Raw genomic sequence first — 12,612 nt, forward strand, 5'->3', positions numbered from 1 at the left:
AAACTGGGAGGAACAGGTGGAGCTAATGAACACAACTGAAAGCAACAGGGCTGGGGCAGGCAATTATAAAAGAGGAACAAGGATGGGAAGTGAAGCAACGAAGCACGAGCAGGGAAAGCTAAATACAAAACTAACAATAAAGACAGAAAAGAAGATGATTTACACACAATGAAACACGTTGTTTTCCAAGGGGAAGCTATGAGCGTAGCACACTGATCAGTTAGAGTAGAAATGTGAAATATAAGATCCAGTCCAGCTGGTTCTATCACTTAAAAAATGCTTCATTGTGCTTTTGGGTTTTAAACTGGTAAATGTGACCACAGTGTTGGCTTTTTAACTTCCTTCTCCTTACCACTTTCAGAGCCCATGCGTGCCTTGCGTGGTCTGACAGCCACAGAGATCCAGCCCCGGCAGCTGACCCTCCAGTGGGAGCCACTGGGATACAACCTCACCCGCTGTCACACCTACACCTTGTCGCTGTGCTACCGCTACTCAATGCCAACAGGGGGCAGTGGAGGAAACAACGCGACCGTCAGGGAATGCCTGTCTGTGGATCGCAACACTTCTCACTTTACCCTGAGAGACCTGCCACCCTTTCGTGCGGTACACGTTCGGCTAGCGCTCGCCAACCCAGAGGGCAAGAAGGAGAGCAGAGACGTCACCTTTCAGACTGAAGAAGACAGTGAGTGGGCAGCTTCATTTTTGCCCTGTGAATGCTCGCACTCACATATGCAGGGCTTTGCTGAAATGGCTCGCATTTGTTAACTGCACCATCATTATGGGAGACAGCGATGCTTTTTTATGCATGCACTGAAGCTCTTTATTGTCATTGTTACTTAGCTCTGGCTTCAGAACCTCTTGAATGTGCAGTTGCTCCTTCATGCTCAGATAATTATTGTGCACTTCTTACACAAATGTATGCCTTTAGTCATTCAGTAACAACAAACAACAGAAACACACACACACACACACACACACACACACACACACACACACACACACACACACACACACACAAATACTGACTCACAGAATAGGCTGGATCAGCATAAGTAAATGGAGGATCAGCCTTTTAAATGGAGACCAGTGGAACATTAATCAGCTTGAGCCATGGCCGGCAGAAAAAATGGTAAAATGATTTTGCTTATCTTTGTATTAATATTTTCCTGTGTACATCAGCAGATTAAGTATATTCTAATGCAAATTGCTGGTAGAAGTACAGAAGGTCAAACGCGCATTGTTATGGAGTGAAAGCAAGATTTTCAGTGTAATAGAAAGCCACTCAGGGATAGCTTTGACCCAGTGGAGAGAGTAAGAGGGGATGATGAGCAAGTGGCAAGGTTTTCTTAATGCATCTTAAAAATGCATTTAAGCAGCCTGTAAAATGTACTATTGATTTGCATGACTTTATTATATCAGCACCTAAAAACACAAATCGTTTGAGGAGATATGAAGCAAACAGACAGCGCTCCTAATTACCAACTCCTACACGTTGCTGTCTCGAAGGCAGGAGGAAATGCATTTACATAAATGAAGAGAAAACGTACAGACAGGAGCATGGTGTTGTGATTTTGTTTGTGGGATTTTACTGGTTTCAAAGTGACAAGTTAAAACATGCGTGTCAGAAAAAACAAGCTATGATTGTTTTAGAGGGTTTTTCCTTCTTCATACTTTACTTGATATTTTGAATGCCAGCACCAATGGAAAGTTTTGCTTTCGAGCCACTGAATGGCAGACTGACAGTGTGACAGTCCCCAATCCCCCTGTCACAAGGCGAGCTGCCATCACCCTCCACAACTACAGTAATTGAGCCACAGCTGGTGACAGTTCCTCCTGCCTGTTTCCTGTTGGGCTCGACAATCAAACGCTGGCGTAGCGCTTTTCTCGCACTGCGTCTCTGCCGCTCGGAGGAAGGAGATTTTCCTGTCAGAGATACAGCAGGAATTTCATGTGTGGTGCTTCGCCTTCCTCGGCTTCAGCTTTTTCTCTCAGGGAAACAGACAGCTCGAAGAAGTTTGATATTGCCGCAGAATTGCTTTTGGTAATTCAGTCATAGCTGATGCACAAACGGAAGAAGCCATTTCTGAGAACCTTTTATCAAATTGCATTAAATTGCATTTACCTCCGTAGCACTTTTTCGGATCAACACAAATACAGATAAGCAAGTGATAACAGGATAAAAAGGCCTAAGATTAAATGATCAAATAAAATAACTACCTAATGCTTAAATGTCAAGAACACGAAGGGCAAAGAAAGGCCAATGAAAGAATGTACATCCCTCTTTTTTTCTCTGAAGTGCCAGAAGAGGCTGAACATGTTATTGTGAGAGGACTTTTAGAGGCACAGCTGCTAAAGCACAGTATTCTTTACCCCCTAACCTCAATCATGAAACAGTTAAAGCAGTTATTCTGAGGATCTAAGAGTCCCAGTGGTGCAGTAGGAGCATAGAAGCTCTGATATGTTCCCAGGTGCCAACCCAGGCAGGGCTTTATAGACAAATAACAAAGACATTCAAATCCATCCTGTATGTGTCGGGAAGGCATTGCAGGGAAGTTTGCACAGGTATAACAATTTTTCTCTTTCTCGTACTAGTTAGGAGTAGTGCCGCATCATTTTAAATACAAAATAATCTGTAGTTCATGTTCAAATCCTGAGTAGTTCCACACCCGTGAAGTCTAAGTCGTCACTGGTGATGATCCCAACGCTAACCTCTAACCCCATGCACCCTTGTCCCTTCCTGATTTTGCTAGAGCTCATTTAAAGTACATTTCAACATCTGAACTTGAGTCTCCCTCCTTCAGCCTGAAGACATTCACACTGATGTCAACCAGAATGGGTCTTTTGGCTTAAAGCGTGGAAGCACCCTCAACTTCACCCCACAATAACGAAGTAGCGCCTGGAGATTTGATACTGTGTAGAACAACGCATGGGACAGAAACCTCATACCTCCTAAAGCAACAATAAAATGATTTTACTTTATAAAGGTGTGGGTGTCACCTAGAGCCAGACAACAGATTGTCTTAGCACCATAATCAGCTTCTCTCTCTGCCTACGTTATTATTATTTTTAACATAAACTCGGTCATTACTCTGACAGTTTTGCAGGAGTACACAATTAAATTGGTAGAGTGCTTGTGCTGTGATACCAGCCATAACTTTGGACAATGAGCAATTGTTTTTGGTCTCTCAGGGGCACACTGAGAGGTCTAAACAATGAATAACTATTTTGAGCCTTCAATATAAAATGGATTAGATAATTGTTTATTTTGTGATAGCTTATTTTCCTCTGCTGACTTTGCTCGTGCATTTTTGGAGGGGAAAATGTATTTTCATCATAACTGATAGAAACAGAACTTATACTTTATTGTTATTGAAAGTAATGTGAGATTTTTCACAAAAAAATAACTGAAGTTTTGAGTTCTGTAAAATGATAGTAATGGTGTTTAAGTTGTTGTCAAGTGGGTCTTTCATATGTCATTACCAAAAACATAAGATCTTTAAATAATAGTAAAAAGGTACTTAGCTTATATTTATACTTATTAAAAGACTTAAAAGGTTCTTTACTGTTAATCTATCACATCACTCCAGGGTGAGGCGTGTACTACTGTGCTCAGTCACTGGGTAACAACAATGGCACTCATGCCAGCCTTACGAGAGGAAAGCGCTTCTCTCTGCAGAGAACACTGCTGACCATCTGCACTTCACTAAACCTCTGATGGAGAATCCAGATAACAGTTGGAGTAATGCTTTTGTTTTTTTGTTCTTTAATGAGACCAAACACACGTTTTTAGATGAAGCATTAGAACTTGATGCCATCTGTGAAACATGACAGTGATAGTTTCATACTTTGGTCAAGTTTTACTGCATTTGAAATGCGATGGCCTGCTGCCATAGATGGACCAATGGATTTAAAATTATACGAGCAAATCATCAAGACTTCTGACAGCTGACTGAATCTGAAGAGCAAATAAGGCATGCACCAAGAAAATAACCCTGAGTGTAAAAGTCATTCTACCAAATAACTTTAAAAAGAAACAAGAAGCACTCTGAGAAAGCAGACCCCCGCCAAGACAGCTCACTCTGGGCAGCATTTACTTTAAAGGGAACAGCATTTTGTGCACATTCATTCTGGGTTTTTTTTTCCTTTTTAAATGTACTTTAAAAGTTTTAGTGCAGTAAAAATAAAGCATTTTGGGGTCAATTAGAAAGAAACGTAGATGTGAAATTTAAACGTCAGCTCAGAGGTCAAATCTGACATGATCTTTGGACTCAAACTATGATGTGATCTTTTCAATCCCCATATAACAGTATCATTTCCTAAATGTTGCCAATACAAACAAGGGCATACAGTGGCTTGCAAATGTATTCGGCCCCCTTGAACTTTCCCACATTTTGTCACATTACAGCCACAAACATGAATTAATTTTATTGGAATTCCACGTGAAAGATCAATACAAAGTGGTGTACACGTGAGAAGTGGAATGAAAATCATACATTTATAAATAACTGAAAAGTGGGGTGTGCGTAATTATTCAGCCCCCTGAGTCAGTACTTTGTAGAACCACATTTTGCTGCAATTACAGCTGCCAGTGTTTTAGGGTATGTCTCTACCAGCTTTTCTAGAGACTGAAATTCTTGCCCATTCTTCTTTGCAAAACAGCTCAAACAGCGTTTGTGAACAGCAGGTTTCAGATCTGCCACTGTAGCTTTAGCATTTAGCAAATGCTAACCTCACAGAGGAAGTAGGTGCAGAGAGGTTATTTTTTTAAAGCTCTATCATCACCTATTTCAACATCACTAACTGCAGAACCAGAAAGCACAGTGCTGAATATTTTCTTTCACTTCTAGATGGGACTTTACTCTTTCAGCACCCTTTTAGTGGCTGTCAATGCCAAAGGGTTTCTTTGGACATTCATTTATTCTCAGAACCTAAACTGGCCAGCTCAACACCTGCCTAAAAAATATCTATATAGCACAAAAAATAAATAAAAAAGATACATATAGATGTAGATGCATCTCATTAAACCACAACATGCAGAGGGGTACTCAGGCAGTTGGATTACTTTACTGTTTCTCTGTCGGTACGGTGCTAAAGAAGAAAAATCTGCTGTCATCCTCTGAGACACGGTGCTCTGTTATCAGACAGTATTAGCCAGAATCTCAATTCATCCTGAGGGCTGGGAGCAAGCTGCTTCAGAGTTTTCTTTTCATCACCCCCTTCTGCTCTGTCTCTGTGTTCCCTTCCCTGTCCTCCTCCTCCATCCCTCCTTGGCCCTGTGCCTTTTCACTCTGTCAAAGGTGTTTTTAGCCCCCGGCATGCCTGCCCAAGAGTCTATTAACTCGAGACCCGAGTGGAATGTTTGTTTCAAAGAAGGTTGTTTTCTCTCCTGCCGTAGTTCCTGGCGGCATCGCTCCAGAGTCCCTGACCTTCACCCCGCTCGACGACATGATATTCCTCAAGTGGGAGGAACCCGTAGAGCCAAACGGTCTCATCACACAGTATGAGGTAAGCTAACCTCATTACTAACGCAAAAAAGTCCACAACAATGACAACAACTGAATTCACATAACGCACACTTATCCTCACTGGGGGTAGGATGTTATTTTTGCCTTGTATATATCTAGTTTTATTCGTCTTCCTTCAGCAAAATGACTCAGATCAATGCGAAGTCTCTTCTGCGGGCTTTAAAGACTCCACTGCTCCCCCTCTTTGATTTCCTCCAGGCCTGTTTTTGTGTGTCTTGCCTAAATCCCAATAGCACACATAAGGCTGAGTTTCTGGAGTAGGTAGGACTCACTTTTCACAGTTCATAGGATTTACTGTACGTGTTCATATGGTAATGAAGCTGCGGCCCAGACTTCAGGCTGTAATTACATGGGGGACAACCATTCTAATTACTTATTTGCCTAAGAGATGCCTCCACAAGGGGGCAACTTTAAATGTTTCTAATTAATTATTGATGGCCCCATATCAACTACAGACCTTTGTAGCACAGGCTTCGGAGCTTTTTTTTGTGTAAGTACACGTGAAGACCCACTGTGGCTTAACACATGGTCACCGGGCAGGGAGAGAAAACGAGATTCTTTTCACAAGCAGAGGCCTGAAAAGTGAGGAGCCAGGCAGAGAATCGAGTGCTGCGGTAACCTTGGTGTGCATACAGATGATTCGCCTTAGCCCCAAACCTCCAAACTGCTAGTGCAGTGAATTTACACTTCTGGATTTATGAGGCTGAAACCAAAATGTGAAAACAATATGTTTGTTTGCTGTTACACAGTTGCTGAGAAATTGCTTATTTTGTGATAAGAAAGCTCCTAATGAGAACAATAAATGCCTGCCTTTACTGTTGCTTCTTGCTGCCTTCAGTGTTCTGAATTTCACATCGTATTTGGTGATTCCACAGAAGTCTTGCCCTCTAAAAATCAATAAAAACCTCTGCGGTTTGCTCAGAAATAACTGCTAGCAATATTTTTTTTTTTTGTCAAAGGAAAATTGAATATCCAGAACAGTAAAATGATTTTTTCTGAAAATTTGACCACAGGAATGTTTTTCAGTCCCTGTGAATTTTCCCCAAACAGCCAGTGCACCATCTGTGCAGACTTTAGCCATTCAAACGAAGCACATCTGTTATTTCCACCCAGTCACTCTTATTATTTCTCTTATCTCTGTATCTTTGAAGCACTATCGTAAAGCAACAGAATAAGCAGAAATTTCTCCAGAAATTTCCATTTATACCATCCGGTGATGTAAAAGTCATCGGTTATATTCAGTGACTTTGTATGGAACTGCCTCAAGCCTGTAATTTGCTTTTTGCATCCATGCAAATTGGACTTCTTTTTTCTTTCATCAATAAAAGTATTTTTTTCTTTTGTTTTTAATTTTAACTTTGCCTTCTCTCATTCTTGCTTTATGCACACAGAGACTAGTATGTTAACTGTTTTTGAGCTTACTTGAGAGGGATTTGGTTCAATTCAGTTTCATTTATACAGCGCCAAATCACAACAACAGTCACCTCAAGGCGCTTTATATTGTAAGGTAGACCCTACGACAGCACCCAACAATCATATGACCCCCTATGAGTAAGCACTTTGGCAACAATGGGAAGGGAAAACTCCCTTTTAACAGGAAGAAACCTCCGGCAGAACCAGGCTCAGGGAGGGGCGGGGCCATCTGCCGCGACCGGTTATGGAGAGAGAAGGAAGACGGGATGAAAGGCATGCTGTGGAAGAGAGCCAGCCATTAATAACAAGTATGATTCAATGCAGAGAGGTCTAAAGTAGTTGATTTATTTCTCCCAAAAGAAATTATATATCTTTTTTCTAGCTCCGACTGCTTATATATGCACAAAGTCTTGGTTGCATTAAAATTCCTATAAACACGTAAGCATGGCTTTAGCAAAAACAGGTAATTCAGAAAAACACATTTAGTTCAATAAGATGTTTCCTATTATGAGGGCACTGTTGCTAATTTTCTGATTTTAACCGCAATTCAGAACCACAGATACAGTCCGTACAGACAGCATGAAAAGAGACTATAATACTCATTGAAGTTTTTTTATATTTATGATAATAACCACCCATTTGTTAGAGCAATCTTTTTATTTAGTAAAACAGGTTTCATGTAATACAGGCATCACATAGAAAAGCTGGGCTCATCAGCTAAAATCTGTTGAAGAGGGTGAAACCAATAGAGTCTGAGTGAGGTTACTGAAATAAAACATAGTGTGTTTTCTCACCTTTAACTGTCCTATTGTTCCCTAATATTACAATATTTAGGTGCAATTATAATAAAAAATAATAATAATAACAATAATAGACCTCATATTTGGTTAAATGCATAAATGAATGGATGGAGTGGGTGATAGAAAATGGTCCCAGCATGAACTGCTTAACAACAAACACACCTCGGGAGACAAACATGGTTAAATAACCTGAACTCCTTCGGACACCAATAAGGCCTGAGAGACAAACCAGCCAAATCTGAGCTTTGAAGTGATGGGATTTCCGGCTCTTTTTAGAGAACCGGCTCTTTCGGCTCGGCTCACTAAAAAGAGCTCTTCAGGTTGTTTTGTTGCTTTATTAATTTATTATTAACAATAATATAAAATTATGCACAAAAGGAATTACTAATGTAAAAAAAAAGAAGTGGTTTTATTTATATATGTTTATATATAAATATATACGGTGGCCCCTAGAGACAAAACACATACAAACTCCAAAACACATTTCTAGCGTTAACTGAACTTCCTAGATCAGCTACCTAGATCACTTAAATTACACAATTGGAAGCATATATGAGTGTTTGTGTATTTATACACAACATTTACCTGTTACTACCACACACCAAATCCGGTCATTGGTACTTGCTGGCTTGTGTAGCCTCTAGGTAACAAAAGCTCAACACTCAGCATCCTGGAGCACTTCTGTTGTCTTTTGTACGTGTTTTGAGTTTTTATGTGTTTTGGAGTTTTTACGTGCTGCTTTGTCTCTAGGGGCCACCGTAAATATACTTTTATTTATTCACTCCCCATAAAATGTAATACATAAATCATATAATACAAAACCCAACTAGTCACAGTTCAACTTTTAACTATTTAAATTTTCAGCTTTTTCCTTTTAAACAAATTTAAAGTGAAACAACACAAAACACTGCAAACCACAACACAATTAAATATAAATTAAAATATGAAAACAAAAAGAACATGCATATTCTCTGTCATATGGACCTGCATGAATAAACCTTCTGAATCCTTTATCATCCGCAACTGAAAATAGTTGTGGATGATTACTATACCTTTCTAATGTGAGGTTGTTGTCCCTGGCTCTCTTTCTCTCCCACTCTGTTCCTGTGCTACTGCGAGTGTAACTACCGCCCCTCCCCCCTATGCCCAGCGCAAAGCACAAGGCGGAGTGAAGCGAAAAAAAGTGCAAGAGAGAGGGTGAGAGAAGGAAAAAAAACCCACGGCTCGCGATAAGGAGCTGGCTCGCGCCGTTCACGCAGTGTTGCCAACTTAGCGCTATATTTAGCAAGTTTTCAGACCCCCTTAGCACTTTTATTTCTAAAAAGTGAAGATGTTCACACCTATGCCTCACAACTGCAAATGAATCGCGCATGAGCAAAGCCGCTGCTCCCGCACTGACTGTAATGCAGTCAGTTCTTCTTTTACTCTTATGCTGTTTTGTGGATCACGAGGTTTAAAACTACTTATAAACACACACACAAAGTAACTCCACCAGAGTGCCTATTTCCAGTCACTTTTGCCGGTCCAAGCCCGTATAAAGGACCAGGGTTGGAATTGTGACATTAAAAAAAACAATAACTGCTAAAATAAATTTAATTTGTAGTTCTAAATAAATTCTAAATGCATTTAGGACGTTTTTTACTCACTTTATGTCTCTTCCACGATGTTATTTCTCTCTCCAACAACGTAGGTTACAATTATATTAGCATGACCAATTATGCAAATTAGGCAATGGCGTCATTTAGTGACTTTGAGGACAGCCAATAGCGATTTTCCTTACTGAGGAGTTGGCAACACTGCGTTCACATCAAAGATCTTGCTCTAAGAGCCATTTTGTTCATGACCGACACATCATTAGAGCTTTGGGTTGCACTGCCAACTGCCCCGACGTAAAGTGTTAACATTTCAGTGTCAAGATACTGTCAGGTAGAAGGAAGAGGCTCTTTTACAGCCAACCTGAGTTCCTCAGTTTTATGTTTCTTGATTTACAGACTTGCACACATTCATCAAACAGCAACAAGGAAACAACCTCATACTGCTTTTAATTCATACTTGTCATCTTTAGTATGTGTTATTTTTCTCTGGTTTTTACTTTATCACCTAATCCTGAATGCTGTGTAAAATCAGCCTGCGAGTGCTATAGAACGTAGATATGACACTAAGTCTACCTGATTATCTGTGGCTAACTGTAGCACAAGATTTATTAGACCTGCACCGTGAGTCGACATCGCTTTGCAGTAGCCTTAAGATTAATTGAGAGGCATTTCTGTGAGAAGGATTTCAAATAAAATGCCATCTAAATTTAATCTTTTACCTGGTGTGAGTAACAAGGTAAGGATTCTGTAAAGCATATCACACAAGCTGTATGAGCTTATACAGTCTGATCTGGTCTGACCTAGGAATGTTATCACTGCTACACCGCTTTTCCCTTATATGAACACGTGCTTAACAGCAGCTAAAAATCCAACTGTTATGTAAAAATGTTATGTAATTGTCATAACTGCAAAGCTGCTATGTGTCACATTCATTTTTAATTTTGCATCCAACAGTATGTGGGTTTAGAAATCTTTCCTGTGTTCCAGACATTAGATATTCATGCTCCCTAGAGGCTTAAAACTAACTTTAACTAGGTAACTTATAACGCTTCTTATTTCTCGAGTGTTTCTCTGGCACATCAGAGTTTTCAAATATCATGGGAATTACAGTACTTAGTAATTAATTCTTCTGCCACTCCACATTTCTTTGCATGTTGCTAGGAAAATGGGCAATAGAGCAGTTTATTGAAACATGTGCAAACATACATGCAGACCTTCCCAAAGTGTGTGTGTGTGTGTGTGTGTGGGGGGGGGGGGGGGGCAGAGGCATTGCAGGGGGTTTGCGGTATGAAAAGGGAAAAAAACCCAAAAAAACAAGCTTGGACACTGCTAGCATAATGGACAGGTTTTTTTACGGGGCTCTCACACAAACGCAAAGCAGGAGATGAAGCATCGCTGAATATGTTTCCAAACCAACTTCATTCTAAGCCAAAGACTAGAAAATATGATGAAGCATATCTTCCCTTTGGTTTCACCTGCACAAGTGCCAAGGTAGGTCTCCCCTGCAGAATTGGTCTTCCCTGCATCGGGAGCATGTACTGGGCTCTCCAAATCATGGACAAACAGTATCCCACATTCTTTTTAGTTCACAAACACTTGTTGTAATGACTAACTACTCCTGACATTTTAGAGATGTTAGCTCTTTATACAGTAAAGTTACAGTGGTATACAAATAATATCAGGCTAATCCTGCCACAATGTGTTCCTCCGGTTCAAATCCCGGACAAACAGTATCCCACAGTTTTTTATGTTTTTAAACCAATTTCCACAGAGAGGCATTTTTTGAATGTATTGATAGCAATGTTGGATATTATTACACAGGGAAAAAAACACATAAAATAATCACACCGTGACGCCTCTGCCTTTCTAAATAGAGGGACGGTAACTGCGTGTTTATGTAAGCGTGTAAAATCTGAAGATAGAGACAAAATACTGTTAATCTGACTATCTGCCATTCTGAAATTCCTCTCATGTAAGCAATAACGTGCGCACAGCATGACGTGAAAAAAGGCACATACCTTTGATGTTGTGTGACGAACTCTGTATTCCTCGTCCACACATAAACGCAAAAAATGAGTTTTAAAAAAATCTCAGTTTTTGGTGATTCGAAACGCCGTTCACGTGTGGACGAAACAGCTGCGTTTTCAAAAATACCCCTGTAGGTGTGCAGGTAGTGTAAAAAAGTTAGTAGTTTATTTTCTTACTACCTGTAATTTATTGCAGATTACTTGTATTTACTTAATTGTTTACTAAAGGTGTGAAATAAACGGCAATGGAGCAAAATATGGGTGTGTGTGGTTGGAGGATGTGTTAGTGCGTGCGTGTGTGCGCGAGCGTGGGGGGGAGGAGGGCGCAAACAATTTTCTTGTAAAACAAAGGAGGGCCTAGCAAAAAAAGGTTTTGAGCTTGAAAATCTGTGTTTTGTATAATCACGCACGGCCTGACAGTGAACAGATACATGCATCAGGTCCTGTGTTGGGTCTTTGCTGTTTTGTTCCTTCTTCTTAAGGTCATGGCTTTCATGTTTGCCTGCTGTAGGTACAGCCCCTTCTTCTTTTGTCCTCCCACTTGTTCAGTTTCCTCAGTTTTTTAAGGGCACACTGAAGTTTGGCTAACAGCTCTTTGGGAATCATCTTATTGGGACAAAAATACTATTGTATGCCTGTCACACTGTGTTATCTTTGGCATTTTTCATAGATGTCTCTAAAGAAATTGGAACAAATTATGTGTTTTTGTGGGAAAGGATTTGTAATAAAATGTGTCAAAATGTAAAAGTGGTTCTTTTCTAAGTTGTCTGTATTGACTATACCAGTTCATCCCTTGAATTAGGTGCATTTTTAAAGCTTGAATGATTCGTAAGTCGATATTAAGAGGCTGAACAATTTTTTTTTAAAAAGAACATTCCTCTGAAGTCTTTCCTCTGAGAAAGACTTTCTAAAGGCCTGAAAAAAAGTTTCTCAAGACCACTTGAGAAAAAAATTAAAAATTCTCATCTCCAAAAGTTGATTCTGTTCATCTGGATGGAGCATTTTGTGGGAGAAACGTTTCATCACTCATCCAAGTGACTTCTTCAGTCTCAGCTGACTGCAGGTTCTCCAATATTCTAAACAGTAGATTTGCATAATGACCGAAACCAACCCACTGAAGGCTGGTTTTGTCACTACTCAGGGATGAAAATGCTTATGAGCCCCTGAAAGGAGACCCAGGAAGTGGATACAGGAAGAGGGTGATAGATTGTTTGAAGCAGTTAGAACAAGACAAGGCTATTGACCGGACCTC

At 40.1% G+C, this 12,612-nt stretch overlaps 1 protein-coding gene across 7 annotated transcripts in view; it reads left to right on the forward strand.

The window, feature by feature from the left end:
- LOC146493618 (receptor-type tyrosine-protein phosphatase U-like) overlaps positions 1 to 12,612 on the forward strand; it is a 260,603-nt gene that overhangs the window by 170,968 nt on the left and 77,023 nt on the right. For all 7 annotated transcript variants that reach the window (XM_085147848.1, XM_085147845.1, XM_085147843.1 and 4 more), the window contains exons 8-9: positions 362 to 682; positions 5,396 to 5,505. In XM_085147848.1, the coding sequence (XP_085003974.1) occupies positions 362 to 682; positions 5,396 to 5,505 (431 nt within the window). The remainder of the gene's footprint in view (positions 1 to 361; positions 683 to 5,395; positions 5,506 to 12,612) is intronic.

The sequence above is a fragment of the Neolamprologus multifasciatus genome, chromosome 22 (genome assembly GCF_963576455.1).
Source record: "Neolamprologus multifasciatus chromosome 22, fNeoMul1.2, whole genome shotgun sequence".
Taxonomy (NCBI): Eukaryota; Metazoa; Chordata; class Actinopteri; order Cichliformes; family Cichlidae; genus Neolamprologus; species Neolamprologus multifasciatus.